The 21,346-nt window shown below is 41.1% G+C and overlaps 1 protein-coding gene across 1 annotated transcript in view; it reads left to right on the top strand.

Moving 5' to 3' along the window:
• LOC114460090 (thrombospondin type-1 domain-containing protein 7A-like) overlaps positions 1–21,346 on the top strand; it is a 289,728-nt gene that overhangs the window by 245,793 nt on the left and 22,589 nt on the right. Inside the window, 2 exon segments of the mRNA XM_028442124.1 lie at positions 10,732–10,830; positions 18,290–18,372. Coding sequence (XP_028297925.1) covers positions 10,732–10,830; positions 18,290–18,372 — 182 coding nt within the window.

The following is a 21,346-nucleotide window of genomic DNA, read 5'->3' as shown; positions in this document are numbered from 1 at the left end:
ATATAGACCAGTTTAGATCAATATCAGAATCAGAATCAGCTTTATTGACCCTGTACAGTTTAGAACAATACGAGGAATTTGACTAGGTAGTTGCAGTGAAAGGAGACACATCAACACACCGGAGCAGCCATTTGCGGCGCCCACATATTTAGGTGAAAAAGGGATCAATAACAGGAGGAGAGGAGGGGTGAGGGGAAAAAAAAAACTGCCAGTTTGAAACTGATTTCCCTAAACAGAGAAAACAGTGTGAAACCAGGAAAAAAACCGCCTCTGCAAACATAAATATAAGCATGACACAGTCAAACAACTCGAGACAAGGCATGTAGGAAGGGTTGGGTGGGAGGTTGGCTGGGGGAGGGGGTCAGGTGGGAAGAACAACAGGAGTCCAGCCGTTTGGGGACATGGGCGTGCTGCCAGTCGGCGCTGCAACCACGCCTCCATGCAGCTGCGGTTGGGAGGTGGGGAAAGATGGCCGACGAGGCATTTGAAGTTGAAGACCTGTAGCTGCGTTACTGACTAACCAGATGACGTGTGGAAAAGTTCAGCATCAACAGTTCCAGGTGGAATGTAGGGAAGGAGCGGGGGGAGGGAGTGGGGGGTAAGAGCCGCCGTCTGCAGAAACTTCCTGGTGATAAGAGTTGAGACAACCTTGGCTTTAGCCTTGGCAGCTGGGGAGCTGAAAGGGAGATAAGCAATGTGATTTGATACAGGCTATGTTAATTTCCAATAGCCTTCTGTCCTGGGTCTCTCTGCTGTAATCCAATGAGTGGCCTAGTTTCCACTTCCAAGCCTGGTCTCCAACTTCTCCCAGTTGTTATCCATAACGCGTAGACGATCCAAAAGCAGCTCTTGCTTGCTTTGATATCGATCAACACATGAGTCTGAGTGTTCAGAGCTCTGCTACATCCTTCAGAAATCACTGGCAGCTTTTCCAAAACAGTCGCCAGCGTAGTACGGACTTTTCGATAGATTAGGAAGCCACCAGCTCCAATCAGCAGCATGCCTACTATCATTATTCCAATCATGTAGATGTCCTCCACGTCTTCCACGGAAAGGATGGACAGACACACAACTCGCCACTTGTTCCAAGGGTCAAGTGCGTATCCAGCCGCAAACGTCCCACTTGGACATGCGGGTTCACCACCCCTGGTTCTTTGCGTCGAAAAAATCTGATCGATAGCACTGAGAGACCAACTAATTAATTCCATTATTCCGGTTTTGGATGAGTTACAGAGAGAGACTGTTGTTAGTTTCACAAGACCTGACAAAGCAGCAGCTGGGAGAGAGATAAGTAAGGAAGGGAGGGAGAAACAGAGAGTGCGACTGACCTCGTCGAGAGAAGCAAGAGATAATATAGACCATTTTAGACCAATATAGATCAATATAGATCAATTTAGACCATTATAGATCCATTATTGACTATTATAGATAATTATAGACAATTTTAGAGCCATTATAGAACATTGGAGACATTATAGCTCTTTATAGACCATTATAGAGCCAATATTGACACTTATAGACCATTATTGACCATTATAGACCGTTATAGACCATTATAAACCTATATAGATCTTTATTAGAGACTATTATAGATCGTTTCATACCATTATGGAGCTGTAATAGACCATTATAGATCATTTTAGACCACTATAGAGCCATTATAGACTATTATAGACCACTATAGAGATATTATTGACTATAATAGATCATTATAGACCATTATATAGCCATTTTTGACTATTATAGATCATTATGGACCATTACAGAGTCATTATTGACTTTTATAGATCATTATAGACTATTATAGACCATTAAAGAGCCAATATTGACTATTATAGACCATTATAGACCATTATAGAGCCATTATTGACTATTATAGATCATTATAGACCATTATAGAGATATTATTCACTATTATAGATCATTATAGACCATTATAGAACTTTATAGACCATTATAGAGCCAATATTGACTATTGTAGACCATTATAGACCATTATAGAGATATTATTGACTATAATAGATCATTATAGACCATTATAGAGCCATTATTGACTATTATAGATCATTATAGACCATTATAGAGCCATTATTGACTATTATAGATCATTATTGACTATTATAGACCATTATAGACCATTATAGAGCCATTATTGACTATTGTAGACCATTATAGAGCCATTATTGACTATTATAGATCATTATAGACCATTATAGAGCCATTATTGACTATTATAGATCATTATTGACTATTATAGACCATTATAGACCATTATAGAGCCGTTATTGACTATTATAGATCATTATAGACCATTATAGAGCCATTATTGACTATTGTAGACCATTATAGACCATTATTGACTATTATAGATCATTATAGAGCCATTATTGACTATTATAGATCATTATAGACCATTATAGAGCCGTTATTGACTATTATAGATCATTATAGAGCCATTATTGACTATTGTAGACCATCATAGACCATTATAGAGCCAATATTGACTATTTTAGATCATTATAGACTATTATAGACCATTATAGAGCCATTTTTGACTTATATAGATCATTATAGACCATTATAGAGCCATTTTGACTATTGTATACGATTATAGACCATTATAGAGCCGTTATTGACTATTATAGATCATTATAGACCATTATAGAGCCGTTATTGACTATTGTAGACCATCATAGACCATTATAGAGCCAATATTGACTATTATAGATCATTATAGACTATTATAGACCATTATAGAGCCATTTTTGACTTATATAGATCATCATAGACCATTAAAGAGCCATTATTGACTATTGTACACCATTATAGACTATTATAGAGCCGTTATTGACTGTTATAGATCACTATAGACCATTATAGAGCCATTATTGACTATTATAGATCATTATAGACCATTACAGAGCCATTATTGACTCTGATAGATCATTATAGACCATTATAGAGCCATTATTGTCTATTATAGACCATTATAGAGCCATTATTGACTATTATAGATCATTATATTATAGAGCCATTATTGACTATTATAGATCATTATAGACCAATATAGAGCCATTGTTGACTATTGTATACCATTATAGACCATTATAGAGCCGTTATTGACTATTATAGATCATTATAGACCATTATAGAGCCATTATTGACTATTATAGATCATTATAGACCATTATAGAGCCATTATTGACTATTGTATACCATTATAGACCATTATAGCGCCGTTATTGACTATTATAGATCATTATAGACCATAACAGACTATTATAGATCATTATAGACCTGCATAGAGCCATTATTGACTATTGAGCCATTATTGACTATTGTAGACCATTATAGACCTTTATAGAGCCATTATTGACTATTATAGATCATTATAGACCATTATAGAGCCATTATTGACTATTATAGATCATTATAGACCATTATAGACCATTACAGAGCCATTATTGACTATTATAGATCATTTTAGACCATTATAGACCTGTATAGAGCCATTATTGACTATTATAGATCATTATAGACCATTATAGAGCCATTATTGACTATTATAGATCATTATAGACCATTATAGACCATTATAGAGCCATTATTGACTATTATAGATCATTATAGACCATTATAGAGCCATTATTGACTATTGAAAACCATTATAGACCATTATAGCGCCGTTATTGACTATTATAGATCACTATAGACCATTATAGAGCCATTATTGACTATTATAGATCATTATAGACCATAACAGACTATTATAGATCATTATAGACCTGTATAGAGCCATTATTGACTATTGAGCCATTATTGACTATTGTAGACCATTATAGACCATTATAGACCATTACAGAGCCATTATTGACTATTATAGATCATTTTAGACCATTATAGACCTGTATAGAGCCATTATTGACTATTATAAACCATTATAGACCATTACAGAGCCATTATTGACTAATATAGATAATTATAGACATTATAACGCCATTATTGACTGTTGTAGACCATTATAGATTATTACAGACCATGATAGAGGCATTATTGACTATAATAGATCATTATTGCCCATTATAAACGATTAAAGAGCCATTATTGACTATTATAGATCATTATAGACCATAACAGACTATTATAGATCATTATAGACCTGTATAGAGCCATTATTGACTATTGAGCCATTATTGATTATTGTAGACCATTATAGACCATTATAGACCTTTTTAGAGCCATTATTGACTATTATAGATCATTATAGACCATTATAGAGCCATTATTGACTATTATAGATCATTATAGACCATTACAGAGCCATTATTGACTATTATAGATCACTTTAGACCATTATAGACCTGTATAGAGCCATTATTGACTATTATAGACCATTATAGACCATTACAGAGCCATTATTGACTAATATAGATAATTATAGACATTATAAAGCCATTATTGACTGTTGGAGACCATTATAGATTATTACAGACCATGATAGAGGCATTGTTGACTATAATAGATCATTATTGCCCATTATAAACGATTAAAGAGCCATTATTGACTATTATAGATCATTATAGACCATTAAAGAGCCAGTATTGACTATTATAGACCAATATAGAGCCATTATTGACTATTATAGACCATTATTGACCATTATAGAGCCATTATTGACTATTATAGATCATTATAGATTATTATAGACCATGATAAAGCCATTATTGACTATAATAGATCATTATAGACATTATAGAGCCATTATTGACTATTGTAGACCATTATAGATTATTACAGACCATGATAGAGCCATTATTGACTATTATAGATCATTATGGCCCATTATAGACCATTAAAGAGCCATTATTGACTATTATAGATCATTATTGACCATTATAGAACCATTATTGACTATTATAGATCATTATAGACATTATAGAGCCATTATTGACTATTGTAGACCCTTATAGATTATTATAGACCATGATAGAGCCATTATTGACTATTATAGATCATTATAGACCATTAAAGAGCTAGTATTGACTATTATAGACCACTATTGACCATTATAGAGCCATTATTGACTATTATAGATCATTATAGACATTATGGAGCCATTATTGACTATTGTAGACCCTTATAGATTATTATAGACCATGATAGAGCCATTATTGACTATTATAGATCATTATAGACCATTAAAGAGCTAGTATTGACTATTATAGACCACTATTGACCATTATAGAGCCATTATTGACTATTATAGATCATTATAGACCATTATAGAGCCGTTATTGACTATTGTAGACCATCATAGACCATTATAGAGCCAATATTGACTATTATAGATCATTATAGACTATTATAGACCATTATAGAGCCATTTTTGACTTATATAGATCATCATAGACCATTAAAGAGCCATTATTGACTATTGTATACCATTATAGACTATTATAGAGCCGTTATTGACTGTTATAGATCACTATAGACCATTATAGAGCCATTATTGACTATTATAGATCATTATAGACCATTACAGAGCCATTATTGACTCTGATAGATCATTATAGACCATTATAGACCTGTATAGATCCATTATTGTCTATTATAGACAATTATAGAGCCATTATTGACTATTATAGATCATTATATTATAGAGCCATTATTGACTATTATAGATCATTATAGACCAATATAGAGCCATTGTTGACTATTGTATACCATTATAGACCATTATAGAGCCGTTATTGACTATTATAGATCATTATAGACCATTATAGAGCCATTATTGACTATTATAGGTCATTATAGACCATTATAGAGCCATTATTGACTATTGTATACCATTATAGACCATTATAGCGCCGTTATTGACTATTATAGATCACTATAGACCATTATAGAGCCATTATTGACTATTATAGATCATTATAGACCATAACAGACTATTATAGATCATTATAGACCTGTATAGAGCCAATATTGACTATTGAGCCATTATTGACTATTGTAGACCATTATAGACCATTATAGACCTTTTTAGAGCCATTATTGACTATTATAGATCATTATAGACCATTATAGAGCCATTATTGACTATTATAGATCATTATAGACCATTATAGACCATTACAGAGCCATTATTGACTATTATAGATCACTTTAGACCATTATAGACCTGTATAGAGCCATTATTGACTATTATAGACCATTACAGAGCCATTATTGACTAATATAGATAATTATAGACATTATAAAGCCATTATTGACTGTTGGAGACCATTATAGATTATTACAGACCATGATAGAGGCATTATTGACTATAATAGATCATTATTGCCCATTATAAACGATTAAAGAGCCATTATTGACTATTATAGATCATTATAGACCATTAAAGAGCCAGTATTGACTATTATAGACCAATATAGAGCCATTATTGACTATTATAGACCATTATTGACCATTATAGAGCCATTATTGACTATTATAGATCATTATAGATTATTATAGACCATGATAAAGCCATTATTGACTATAATAGATCATTATAGACATTATAGAGCCATTATTGACTATTGTAGACCATTATAGATGATTACAGACCATGATAGAGCCATTATTGACTATTATAGATCATTATGGCCCATTATAGACCATTAAAGAGCCATTATTGACTATTATAGATCATTATTGACCATTATAGAACCATTATTGACTATTATAGATCATTATAGACATTATAGAGCCATTATTGACTATTCTAGACCACTATAGACCATTATAGAGCCATTATTGACTATTATAGATCATTATCGATCATTATAGACCATTAAAGAGCCAGATTGACTATTATAGATCATTATTGACTATTGTAGACCATAAAGAGCCAGTATTGACTATTATAGACTATTATAGAGCCATTATAGACCATTATAGAGCCATTATTGACTATTATAGATCATTATCGATCATTATAGACCATTAAAGAGCCAGTATTGACTATTATAGACTATTATACTCTGTTTCTCCCTCCCTTCCGTCTTATCTCTCTCCTAGCTGCTGCTTTGTCAGGTCTTGTGAAACTAACAAGAGCCTCTCTCTGTAACTCATCCAAAACCGGAATAATGGAATTAATTAGTTGGTCTCTCAGTGCTATCGATCAGATTTTTTCGACGCAAAGAACCAGGGGTGGTGACCCCGCATGTCCAAGCGGGACGTTTGCGGCTGGATACACACTTGACCCTTGGAACAAGTGGCGAGTTGTGTGTCTGTCCATCCTTTCCGTGGAAGACGTGGAGGACATCTACATGATTGGAATAATGATAGTAGGCATGCTGCTGATCGGAACTGGTGGCTTCCTAATCTATCGAAAAGTCCGTACTACGCTGGCGACTGTTTTGGAAAAGCTGCCAGTGATTTCTGAAGGATGTAGCAGGGCTCTGAACACTCAGACTCATGTGTTGATCGATATCAAAAGCAAGCAGGAGCTGCTTTTGGATCGTCTACGCGTTATGGATAACAACTGGGAGAAGTTCGAGACCCGGCTTGGAAGTGGAAACTAGGCCATTCATTGGATTACAGCAGAGAGACCCAGGACAGAAGGCTATTGGAAATTAACATAGCCTGTATCAAATCACATTGCTTATCTCCCTTTCAGCTCCCCAGCTGCCAAGGCTAAAGCCAAGGTTGTCTCAATTCTTATCACCAGGAAGTTTCTGCAGACGGCGGCTCTTACCCCCCACTCCCTCCCCCGCTCCTTCCCTACATTCCTCCTGGAACTGTTGATGCTGAACTTTTCCACACGTCATCTGGTCATCAGTAACGCAGCTACAGGTCTTCAACTTCAAATGCCTCGTCGGCCATCTTTCCCCACCTCCCCATCCACAGCTGCATGGAGGCGTGGTTGCAGCGCCGACTGGCAGCACGCCCATGTCCCCAAACGGCTGGACTCCTGTTGTTCTTCCCACCTGACCCCCTCCCCCAGCCAACCTCCCACCCAACCCTTCCTACATGCCTTGATTATTGACCATTATAGAGCCGTTATTGACCATTATAGAGCCATTATTGGTAAATGAAGTTGATTTTATATAGAACTTTATCACCACACTGAAACAGTCTCAAAGCGCTTTACATATCAGCTCATTCACTCTCACATTCACACACCAGTGGGACAGGACTGCCATGCAAGGCACTAGTCAACCACTGGGAGCAACAGTGTCTTGCCCTGGTACTGGTAGGTACTGGGATCGAACCCCCAACCTCTCGATCAGAAGAAGACCCACTACCACCTGAGCCACGGTCACCCCATTATTGACTACTTTAGATCATTATAGACCATTATAGACCATTAAAGAGCCAGTATTGACTATTATAGACCATTATAGAGCCATTATTGACTATTATAGATAATTATAGACTATTATAGACCATTACAGAGCCATTATTGACTATTTTAGATCATTATAGACCATTATAGACCTGTATAGAGCCATAATTGACTATTATATCAATCAATCAATCAATCTTTATCTGTATAGCGCCAAATCATAACCAATGGTATCTCAAGACACTTTACAGTAGAGCAGTCTTAAGGACGGACTCTTCATTTTATGGATACACACATATGCATATATACGTATATACACATACATATGTATCCCACACCCAACATGAATTCATCATGGCGGCAAGGAAAACCTTCTGTTAAGCAGCAGGAACCTTGTGTGGATCCCATTCCTATGATGAACAGCCATCCACGTTATGCTGTGTTGGGTGTGTGCAGAGGAAAGGGTGGAGACAGAGTTGTTGAGACTCTGTAACTCCACACTGAGGATCCCACGGACCTGCAAGACAAAAGCCAGAAGGAGAACAGGAGCAAACACACAAGGGAAGAAGCAGACATAGAGGGAGTGTTTGAGAGAGGAATGGGACCCTCTCCGGTCCCTCTCTAACCTAAATGACCTCTCTCTTAACGCCCTCTCCAACCTCTCTCCAACCGAGCATGCCAGACCCCCCCCCCCCCCCGGCAGTCTATGCCTATTGCATCTTAACTATGAGCTATGAGCTGGTTCCTAACTAAAAGCTTTATCAAAGAGGAATGTTTTGAGCCTAACCTTAAAGGTAGAGAGGGTGTCTGCCCCCCGAACCGTGGTTGGTAGATGGTTCCAGAGAAGTGGGGCCTGATAACTGAAAGCTCTTCCTCCTATACTACTTTTAGAGACAAATGGAACAACGAGTAGTCCAGCATTTTGAGAGCGTAGTGTTCTGGGGGGATTGTATGGCACTACAAGCTCCTTGAGATAGACTGGTGCCTGTCCATTTAGGGCTTTATAAGTGAGAAGAAGAATCTTGAATTCTATTCTAGATTTTATGGGAAGCCAATGCAGAGAGGCTAATACAGGAGTAATGTGATCTCTTCTCCTAGTTTTAGTCAGTACACGTGCTGCAGCATTTTGAACCAGCTGAAGTGTCTTAAGCGACTTGCTCAGGCAGCCTGCTAAAAGAGAATTACAATAATCCAGTCTAGAGGTAACAAAAGCATGGACTAGCTTTTCGGCGTCGCCCTGAGACAGGATAGATCTGATTTTAGCAATGTTACGGAGATGAAAGAAAGCAGTTCTTGAAGTTTGTTTTATGTGAGAGTTGAAGGATAAATCCTGATCAAATAGAACCCCAAGGTTTCTAACAGTTGTGCTTCGTGCCAGAGTAATGCCATCTAGGGCAGTTAGGCTAGCATAGGTTTCTCTAAGGTGTCGTGGGCCCAGTACAATGACCTCAGTCTTGTCTGAGTTGAGAAGAAGAACATTTTGGTCCATCCAGGCCCTAATGTCCTTTAGACAGGCCTCAAGTTTAGATAGCTGATTTGTCTCACCTGGCTTCATTGATACATACAGTTGGGTATCATCAGCATAGCAGTGAAAGTTAACAGAGTATTTTCTCATAACATTACCAAGGGGGATCATATAGATACAGAAGAGGATTGGACCTAGCACAGAGCCCTGAGGAACCCCGTAGCTTACTTTAGTGTACACAGAAGACTTATTATTCACGTGTACAAACTGGTACCTATCAGATAGGTAGGACTTAAACCAGTTTAGGGCAGTCCCTGTGATTCCAAGTAATTTCTCTAATCTCTCTAGTAGAATATAGTGATCTATAGTGTCAAAAGCTGCACTAAGATCTAATAAAACCAGCACTGAGAGTCGTCCTTCATCTGAAGCCCAGAGTAGATCATTAGTTACTTTAACTAAAGCAGTCTCTGTGCTGTGTTGAGCTCTAAAACCTGACTGGAAGTCCTCGAACAGGCTGTTGTTTTGAAGGAAGTCACAGAGCTGAGCCGCCACAACTTTCTCAAGAATCTTTGAAATAAAAGGAAGATTAGATATAGGCCTGTAGTTTGCTAAAGTGCTGGAATCAAGAGTAGGTTTTTTGAGAAGGGGTTTGATTACAGCTACTTTAAAGGACTGTGGCACGTAGCCTATTGATAGGGATATATTTATTGTCTCCAACAAAGATGGGCAGACCAGGGGAACAACTTCTTTAAACAGCTTAGTTGGTAGATTATAGATCATTATAGATCATTATAGACCATTATAGAGCCATAATTGACTATTATAGATCATTATATACCATTATATACCATTATAGAGCCATTATAGACCATTGTCGATCACCATAGACCATTAATTGCTCTTCACCATAATTAATAATCCTGCTCTTTTCCAGGAGGCCAGTGTTATGACTATAAATGGCTGAGTGGCAGCTCTCCAACCTCTGGACGCTCGTTCTTCTGGTGCCAGCGCTCAGACGGACTCAACGTCACTGGTAACATCACTGATATCATCATGTGATCATCATGTGACCCACGAGTCATTGTCATGAGTCTGCTTATTTAGTCACTCCCTGTTCCTTGATTTTGCCAGTTCCGGTCCATGTTTTCCTGCCTGCCCAGTTTTCCTGCTCTCCCCAGCTGCTCCTCATTCCCTCGTCAAGTCGGAGGAGGTTATATATACTCCCTCGGTTCAGTCAGTCTCTTGCTAGATTGTCAACCTGTGAAGAGAGACTTTCAAGCTCATTGAAATTATTGAGAGTTCCTGATTCTGATTGCAAAGTGGGGAATCTGTGTTCCTTAATAAACAAATCCGATTGGGGAATATTTCAGTTATCCTCCTTGTTTTGTTTGGGGCCCGTTTATTCAATCTGTAGATATTTCAGTTTCTTCCTACTCCTTCCTGCGTTGCATTTGAGTTCTTCTGTACACCCGTGATAGTACAATCTAGCCACGCTATGAACTCAGCGTCACAGAAGGAAAGTGCAATGGAGCGGCTCGACAGACTAGAGAAGTGTATGGAGCAACATCAGGCTCAGTCACAATCTGCTACTTCTGATGTTCGTCAGTCGGCTGCAGCAAATGATCAGTCCATTGCTACTCTGTCTGCTCAGATCCAACAGCTGGCAGTTACTGTCACTCAGTTAGTCACTGTTGGTGATCCCAATCCTGCACCAGCTCCGCCTTCTGCTGATCTTGCACCTCCATTACCAGTTTCTGAACCTCGAGTGGGTACCCCAGAGCGCTATGGTGGTGACCCTGAAGGATGTAATCCTTTTCTGACAAACTGCTCCATACTCTTTGCCCTACAACCACATACATTTTCCACCGAGAGAGCCAAGGTGGCTTTTGCCATAAATCATCTTACTGAAAGGGCTCGGCTGTGGGGAACGGCTGAGTGGGAGCGACAGACACCTGCTTGTTCTTCCTTCCAGGCCTTTGCGGATGAACTTCGTAAAGTTTTCGGTGAAACCTCTTTAGGTCCAGACGCAGGGGGAGGTCTACTAGGGATACAACAAGGGTTTCTGGTTATTCTATTGATTTCCGGACCCGAGCTTTTCAGAGCCAGTGGAATGCCGCTGCCCAAACGGATGCTTATCTCCTGGGTCTGAATGACTACATCAAAGATGAGCTGGTTTCACATGACCTTCCCTCATCTCTTGATAAATTGATAGAGCTTGCCACCAGATTGGATCGTCGTATCCAAGCCCGACGGCAGGAAAAGAGGCACAGAATTCCTGAGCGACTTCCTGTTCCACGACCACGTCCTCCAGTAGATGTAAACCACTTTCCGGTTCCTCACGATGGTGGTCCCGAGCCTATGCAGGTGGGCCGAACCAGCCTTTCGCCAGAGGAGCGAGAACATCGTCGCCAGAGAAATCTCTGCCTTTATTGTGGAAAGCCCGGCCATTACGTTTTCAGATGTCCGGTAAGAGGGGCACGCTCATCAGTAGAAAGGGGAGTACTGATGAGTCTTTCCTCCACACCATCCCCTATCAAACGACCCCACTTCCAGGCTCGCCTGTTGCTCAAAAGTGGTACTCACACCCTGGCTACTTTGATAGATTCAGGCTCTGATATTTGCCTTTTGGATGAAAACCTGGCCCAACAATTAGAGATCGAAAGAGTTCCTCTTCCAGCATCTGTTCCTGCTAATGCTCTGGACGGCAGACTCCTGGGTACTATCACACATCGCACAGTTCCTGTTCGTCTGGTACTGGATGGCAGGCACCATGAGACTGTCCAGTTTCACATCCTGAAGACTCCACAACATCCTGTTATTCTGGGGTTCCCTTGGCTTCTCCAACATAACCCGCATATCGACTGGTCTATGGGTTCCTTTATTAGTTGGAGTCCGTATTGCCATCAGATCTGCCTGAAACAAGCTATACCAGCTCTACTACGCAGTGACACCTCTGGTCCTCCATCTGATCGACAAGGGGTGCCAGAGGAGTATCATGATCTCCAAGACGTGTTCAGTAAGTCTAGGGCTACCTCACTTCCTCCACATCGTTCGTACGATTGTAGCATTGACCTGCTACCTGGAACATCACCTCCTCGTGGTCGTAATTACTCCCTGTCAGGACCTGAAAGAGAAGTAATGGAAAAGTATGTCAACGAGTCTCTGGCTGCAGGCTTAGTCAGGCCCTCTTCATCTCCCGCTGGAGCAGGCTTTTTCTTTGTTGAGAAGAAAGATAAGACGCTAAGGCCGTGCATCGACTACAGAGGGCTTAACAACATCACTGTCAAAAACCGCTATCCTCTTCCGCTCATCTCATCAGCATTTGAACTCCTGCAGGATGCGGTCATTTTCACTAAACTTGACCTACGCAATGCTTACCATTTGGTCCGAATTCGGGAAGGGGATGAGTGGAAGACTGCTTTTAACACTTCTACTGGACACTACGAGTATCTGGTTATGCCATTCGGTCTCACCAACGCTCCCGCAGTTTTCCAGGCCCTGGTTAATGATGTTCTCCGTGACATGTTAAACCAGTATGTTTTTGTTTACCTCAACGACATCCTGATCTTCTCAAGGTCCAAGGAAGAACACGTTCATCACGTCCGATCCGTCCTGCAACGCCTGCTCGCAAACTCACTCTTTGTCAAGGCAGAAAAGTGTGAGTTCCATACCCCATCTGTTGCTTTTCTTGGTTATGTCATTGGTCAGGGAAGCATTTCCATGGACTCCTCCAAGGTAGAAGCAGTTGCGTCCTGTTCCTGAGTCCCGTAAGATGTTACAGCGCATCCTTGGGTTCGCAAACTTTTACCGAAAGTTCATCCGGGGTTACAGTTCGGTTGCTGCTCCACTCACAGCACTTACCTCCTCCAAAGTACCCTACAGGTGGTCTTCAGAGGCGGAGGAGGCCTTTAAGTCACTAAAGAAGCGTTTCACCTCTGCCCCCATTCTTAGGGTTCCGGATCCTGAAGGGCAGTTTGTGGTCGAAGTCGACGCTTCTGATGTGGGTGTGGGTGCGGTTTTGTCTCAACGAGCACCTGATGATCAGAAGTTGAACCCCTGCGCCTTCTACTCTCGACGTTTAACATCGGCAGAGAGGAACTATGACTTTGGTAATCGGGAACTGCTGGCAGTTAAATTGGCCTTGGAGGAGTGGAGACACTGGCTCGAAGGCAGCAAGGTGCCATTTCTGATATGGACAGATCACAAGAATCTGGAGTATCTTCAGTCTGCAAAATGCCTCAACTCTCGGCAGGCCCAGTGGGCTTTGTTTCTCACTAGGTTCAATTTCACTCTGACCTATCGACCTGGTTCTCGCAACACTAAGCCGGATTCGCTGTCCCGCCAGTTCTCCACCTCGGAAGTCTCCACTGCAGAACTCGAGACAATCCTGTCCAACTCCCACATGGTTGCTATCCTCACATGGGACGTGGAGGAACGGGTCAAAGCTGCTCTGGAGGACAGTCCTGGACCCAGCACTTGCCCTGACAACCTTCTCTTTGTTCCTCAACATCTCTGGTCGGATGTTCTGCAATGGGCCCACAGTTCTAAACTCACATGTCACCCTGGCATCCAGCGGACTAAAGAGTTCCTGCGGCAAAGGTTTTGGTGGGCTTCCCTGGATGAAGACACCAGAGATTTTGTCAATTCCTGTCCTGTATGCAATCAGTCAAAACCTACACATCAAGCACCTGCTGGACATCTTCATTCCTTACCTGTTCCTCATCGACCTTGGTCCCATATATCCCTTGACTTTGTTACCGGCTTACCTGCTTCTGACGGACACACCACCATCCTGACAGTCGTTGATCGTTTTAGTAAGATGGCTCATTTCATCCCTCTTCCTAAACTTCCATTGGCGAAGGAGACCGCCCAACTTATGTTGCTAAATGTTTTTCGTCTGCATGGACTACCTACTGATATTGTCTCGGATCGGGGCCCACAATTCACCTCCATTTTCTGGCGGGAGTTCTGTTTGCTTCTAGGAGCCACTGTCAGCTTGTCATCAGGATACCATCCTCAATCAAATGGCCAAACCGCAAGAATTAACCAACAGATGGAAACCATTTTGCGTTGTATGGCTTCCAGAAATCCGTCCTCCTGGTCCCAACAGTTACTGTGGGTTGAGTACTCGCATAACACTCTGCAAAGTACGGCCACAGGCATTTCACCATTTCAATGTGCATATGGGTATCAGCCACCCTTATTTCGATCCCAAGAGAAAGAAGCATCTTGTCCATCTGTTCAGGCCTTCATCAAACGCTGCTACAGGACCTGGACACAGGCACGAAAAGCCCTGCTCCATTCAGCACATCGTTACTCTGCTTCTGCTAATCTCCGCCGCTCTGAGGCTCCTGTATACCAAGTAGGCCAGATGGTTTGGCTTTCCACAAAGAATCTCCCTCTTAGAGTTGAGTCCAAGAAACTCGCTCCAAGGTTCATTGGTCCTTTTGAAGTTGAGAAGGTGGTCAACCCTGTGGCGGTGCGCCTCAAGTTACCCAGGGCCATGCGTATTTATGCCACTTTCCATGTCTCGAAGGTTTAACCTGTCCATGAAAGTCCTCTTGCTCCCGCCCTACCTCCTCCACCAACAACGCGTCTGATTGATGGGGCACCTGCATACACGGTTCGACGCCTTCTCCGTTCCAGGGGCCGTGGCAGAGGACTCCAATACCTAATCGACTGGGAGGGGTATGGTCCTGAGGAGCGATGTTGGGTACCTGCCAGGTTAATCTTGGACCCGCGTCTCATTCAAGCCTTCCATGAGCAGCATCCGGATCAACCTTCGGCTGCCGTCACTGCTTCTGGCCGATCTGGTTCTGGGGTGCCTTCTGTCCTTCCTCCTGCGGCCTTGGATGACCAGCTGGACAACAGTGGTTCTGTGGAGAAATCGAGTGGTGGTTCTTCTGTTTGTTCGGAGGGTGGTTCGGGGCATTCTGAGGAGTTCTGACCCTCCACCGTGTTCCCCTCCTCCCTCCCGGTGTGGTGGTTGCTGTTGGGACGGCAGGAGCCGTCCCTTGAGAGGGGGGTTCTGTCATGAGTCTGCTTATTTAGTCACTCCCTGTTCCTTGAGTTTGCCTGTTCCGGTCCATGTTTTCCTGCCTGCCCAGTTTTCCTGCTCTCCACAGCTGCTCCTCATTCCCTCGTCAAGTCGGAGGAGGTTATATATACTCCCTCAGTTCAGTCAGTCTTTTGCTAGATTGTCAACCTGTGAAGAGAGACTTTCAAGCTCATTGAAATTATTGAGAGTTCCTGATTCTGATTGCAAAGTGTGGAATCTGTGTTCCTTAATAAACAAATCCGATTGGGGAATATTTCAGTTATCCTCCTTGTTTTGTTGTTTATTCAATCTGTAGATATTTCAGTTTCTTCCTACTCCTTCCTGCGTTGCATTTGAGTTCTTTTGTACACCTGTGATAGTCATGGCAAAATGCTTCTACTGTAACTGTAGAGATAATGACCGGTTTTTATTCCGTGAGGAAAACTGAGGAAGAGACATAAATGACTTAAAATGACCTAAAAAAGAGCTAAAGGGACAAAGAACAGACACAAAACAATAAAAACAGACTAAAATAGACTCAAAACACACTCCTCCTCCATTCCCCTCCCCCAGCCCACCTTTCCACAATGACTCAGGAACATGGACTCAAACCCAGTTATTCACAACAGCATTTCCTCCCACATAAGTTCTGAAGCTTTGAGCAGCAGCGCCCTCTGGTGGTTCAAACATTCAGTGGTTATAAAGTGTTCAATAAGACACTGAAGCAATGAAAGGATGTTCCTGGGCTCAACAGGAGGGTGTGTTGTTGTTGTGAGGTTTATTCCATAAAGCAGGTTATGTTCAAACTCTGAGTATCTCATTCCTAAACATGAGGTACAGTATGTTTATCTCTGAGTATGTTACCATGGCAACATTGTCCATGAACTAAACCTGGTCACTGACAGGTTTTATCAAAGAAACCCTGGGTTTCTACCTGGCTCCGCCCACCTGAACACTTTAATGAACCTTAACACTTTTCTCTGAAACACATTAGTGACATCACACACCACAGACGTGTTCACATCATTAATAATGTTGTGTTGATTTATTGTGATAATGATAATTTTCTTTCTAACATTATAGATGTAGATCATTTAGTGAAACACACTGAGAGGTTGATCTACATTAAAACATCTACTGACATCTGTAGTAAAGTTCACTGAATAAAAACCTGTAGATAATATAAAGTAGAAGATGATCATTTAAATTAATACACTTTTAAGGCTCGATTGTTTTTTTATATTGTTATACAGTTAAATCTGTAGATCACGTCTCTTTGAAGGTATGATGTCACAGTGAATTGTAACGCTGCTCTTAGAAGTGATGGGTCACGGGTTCTCATCCCGCTTCAGTGATTTTTTTATGACATTTTTTTATGATGTATAGATGAATCTGGTGATTATATTACATTAAAAATCAATATAAATGATTAGCTATGAAGCAGCAGTCACTGTGTTTATATCCGGGCGACCGTGGGCGACCGTGGTTCAGGTGGTAGTGGGTCGTCTTCTGATTGAGAGGTTGGGGGTTCGATCCCAGTACCTGACTATGTGTCGAAGTGTCCTTGGGCAAGACACTGAACCCTAAGTTGCTCCCAGTGGTCGACTAGTGCCTTGTATGTCAGTCCTGTCCCACTGGTGTGTGAATGTGAGAGTGATTGTGTGAATGAACTGATATGTAAAGAGCTTTGAGACTGTTTCAGTGGTGATAAAGCTCTATATAAATCATGTCTATTTTTAGTCCATTTACCATCCAGTGTAACAGGAGAACTCTATGCAGCTTCATATCTAACTTCACGAGAACCCACGACCATCACTTCTCAGAGCAGCGTCACAATTCACTGTGACATCATATAAATGTATGATCAGATTTTTATTATCTACAGGTTTATATTCAGTGAACTTTACTACAGACGTCAGTAGATGTTTTAATGTAGATCAACCTCTCAGTGTGTTTCACTAATTATCTACAACTACAATGTTAGAAAGAAAATTACTGTTATCACAAAAATAAATAAAAAAACATAAATCAACACAACATTAGTAATGATGTGAACACGTCTGTGGTGTGTGATGTCACTAATGTGTTTCAGAGAAAAGTGTTAAGGTTCATTAAAGTGTTCAGGTGGGCGGAGCCAGGTAGAAACCCAGGGTTTCTTTGATAAAACCTGTCACTGACCAGGTTTAGTTCATGGACAATGTTGCCATGGTAACATACTCAGAGAAGATCATACCTCGTGTTTAGGAATGAGATACTCAGAGTTTCACCATTTAAGCCTGAACATACTCAGAGTTTGAACATAACTTGTTTTATGGAATAAACCTCTGATGAGCTCAAGCTGAGAAGAGTTTGATGGAATAGGAAAAGGGGGTGTGGTCACGGATGGGGGGGTTATTGTTGTGTTTGTGTCTAACAGGGGGGGGGTTATTGTTATTGTTGTGTTTGTGTCTAACAGGGGGGTGTCCACCCATGAATCTTCCTGGAGACGACAGCTCCTGTGATCCTCCATGTCTACGCCCACAGTCCTTCTGCACTGAGGTGAGACACAGGGCAACACGAACACCATTAGCAACATGAGCAACATCAGCAACGGCATCAACATAAGCAACATCACCCACATGAGCAACATGAGAATCATCAGCAACAGCATCAACATAAGCAACATCACCCACATGAGCAACATGAGCAACTTCAGCCTCATGAGCAACATCAGTAACATCAGCAACATGAGCAACATCAGCAACATGAGCAACATCAGCCACATGAGCAACATCAGCAACATGAGCAACATCATCAACACGAGCAACATCAGCAACATTATCAACATAAACAACAGGAGCAACATCATCAACACGAGCAACGACAGCAAAGGAGAAACATCAGCAAGATCAGCAACATAATCAACAAAAGCAACATGAGCAACATCAGAAACATCAGCAACATGAGCAACATCAGCAAAATCACCAACAAGAGCAACATCAGCAACACGAGCAACATCAGAAACATCAGCAACATGAGCAACATCGGCACCACGAGCAACATCAGCAACATGAACAACATCAGCAACATCAGCAACATGACCAACACGAGCAACATCAGCAACATGACCAACACGAGCAACCTTGTCGACACAATTAACATCAGCAATATGAGCAACATCAGCAACAGGAGCAACACTTCAATATGAGCAACGACAGCAACATGAGCAACATCATCAACATGAGCAACATCATCAACACGAGAAACAACAGCAATATGAACAACATCTGCAACATCATCAACAAAAGCAACATCAGCCACATGAGCAACATCAGCAACCTGAACAACATCATCAACACGAGCAACATCAGCAACATCATCAACATGAGAAACATTAGCCACATGAGCAACATTAGCAACATGAGCAACATCAGCAACAAGAGCAACATTAGCAACACGAACAACAACAGCAACATGAGCAACACGAGCAACATCATTAACATGAGCAACATCAGCAACATCATCAACATAAGCAACATCAGCCACATGAGCAACATCAGCAACAAGAGCAACATTAGCAACATGAGCAACATGAGCAACATCATCAACACGAGCAACATCATCAACATAAGCAACATCAGCCACATGAGCAACATCAGCAACATCCGCCACCGAAGCAACAGTATCAACACGAGCAACGACAGCAACATGAGCTACACGAGCAACATAAGCCACATGAGCAACATCAGCAACATCAGCAACATCATCAACACGAGCAACATCAGCAACATCATCAACATAAGCAACATTAGCCACATGAGCAACATCAGCAACATGAGCAACATCAGCAACAGGAGCAACATCATCAACACGAGCAACGACAGCAACATGAGGAACACGAGCAACATCAGCAACATGAGCAACATCAGCAACAGGAGCAACATCATCAACACGAGCAACGTGAGCAACATCAGCAACATGAGCAAAATGAGCAACATCAGCAACAGGAGCAACACTTCAACATCATCAACATCAGCAACAGGAGCAACATCATCAACACGAGCAACAACAGCAACATGAGCAACACAAACAACATCAGCAACATCATCAACACAAACAACATCAGCGACATGAGTAACATCTGCAACATCTACAACATCTGCAACATCAGCAACATGAGCAACATCGCCAACATCAGTGAGACGAGCCACATCAGCAACATCAGCAACATCAGCAACATCAGCAACATCAGCAACATGAGCAACATCATCAACATCAATAACATCATCACCACGAGCAACAACAGCAACATCTGCAACATGAGCAACATCATCAACATCAAAAACATCATCACCACGAGCAACAACAGCAACATCTGCAACATCAGCAAAATCACCAACAAGAGCAACATCAGCAACACTAGCAACATGAGCAAAACTAGCAACATCAGCAACATTCGCAACATTGGCACCACGAGCAACATCAGCAACATGAGCAACATCAGCAATATCAGCAACATCAGCAACATTATCAACACAAGCAACATCAGTAACATGAGCAACATCAGCGACATGAGCAACAACTGCAACATCAACAAAATCACCAACAAGAGAAATATCAGCAACATGAGCAACACGAGCAACATCAGCAACAAAAGCAACATCATCAACTTGAGCAACATTCGCAACATCTGCAAAATCAAAATCACCAACACGAGCAACATCAGCAACATTCGCAACATCAGCAAAATCACCAACAAGAGAAATATCAGCATCATGAGCAACACGAGCAACATCAGCAACAAAAGCAACAAAAGCAACATCATCAACATTCGCAACATTCGCAACATCTGCAAAATCACCAACACGAGCAACATCAGCAACATTCGCAACATCAGCAAAATCACCAACAAGAGAAATATCAGCAACATCATCACCACGAGCAACAACAGCAACATCTGCAACATGGGCAAAATCATCAACATCAAAAACATCATCACCACGAGCAACAACAGCAACATCTGCAACATCAGCAAAATCACCAACATGAGCAACATCAGCAACACTAGCAACATGAGCAAAACTAGCAACATTGGCACCACAAGCAACATCAGCAACATGAGCAACATGAGCAATATCAGCAACATCAGCAACATTATCAACACAAGCAACATCAGTAACATGAGCAACATCAGCGACATGAGCAACATCTGCAACATCAACAAAATCAACAAAATCACCAACAAGAGAAATATCAGCAACATGAGCAACACGAGCAACATCAGCAACAAAAGCAACAAAAGCAACATCATCAACTTGAGCAACATTCGCAACATCTGCAAAATCAAAATCACCAACACGAGCAACATCAGCAACAATCGCAACATCAGCAAAATCACCAACAAGAGAAATTTCAGCAACATGAGCAACATGAACAACATCAGCAACATGAGCAACATCAGCAACATCATCAACACGAGCAACATCATCAACACGAGCAACGACAGCAACATGAGCTACACGAGCAACATAAG

This window comes from Gouania willdenowi, unplaced genomic scaffold, assembly GCF_900634775.1.
Source record: "Gouania willdenowi unplaced genomic scaffold, fGouWil2.1 scaffold_3_arrow_ctg1, whole genome shotgun sequence".
In the NCBI taxonomy this organism is placed as follows: Eukaryota; Metazoa; Chordata; class Actinopteri; order Blenniiformes; family Gobiesocidae; genus Gouania; species Gouania willdenowi.
This window is presented reverse-complemented; position numbering and strand designations above follow the sequence as displayed.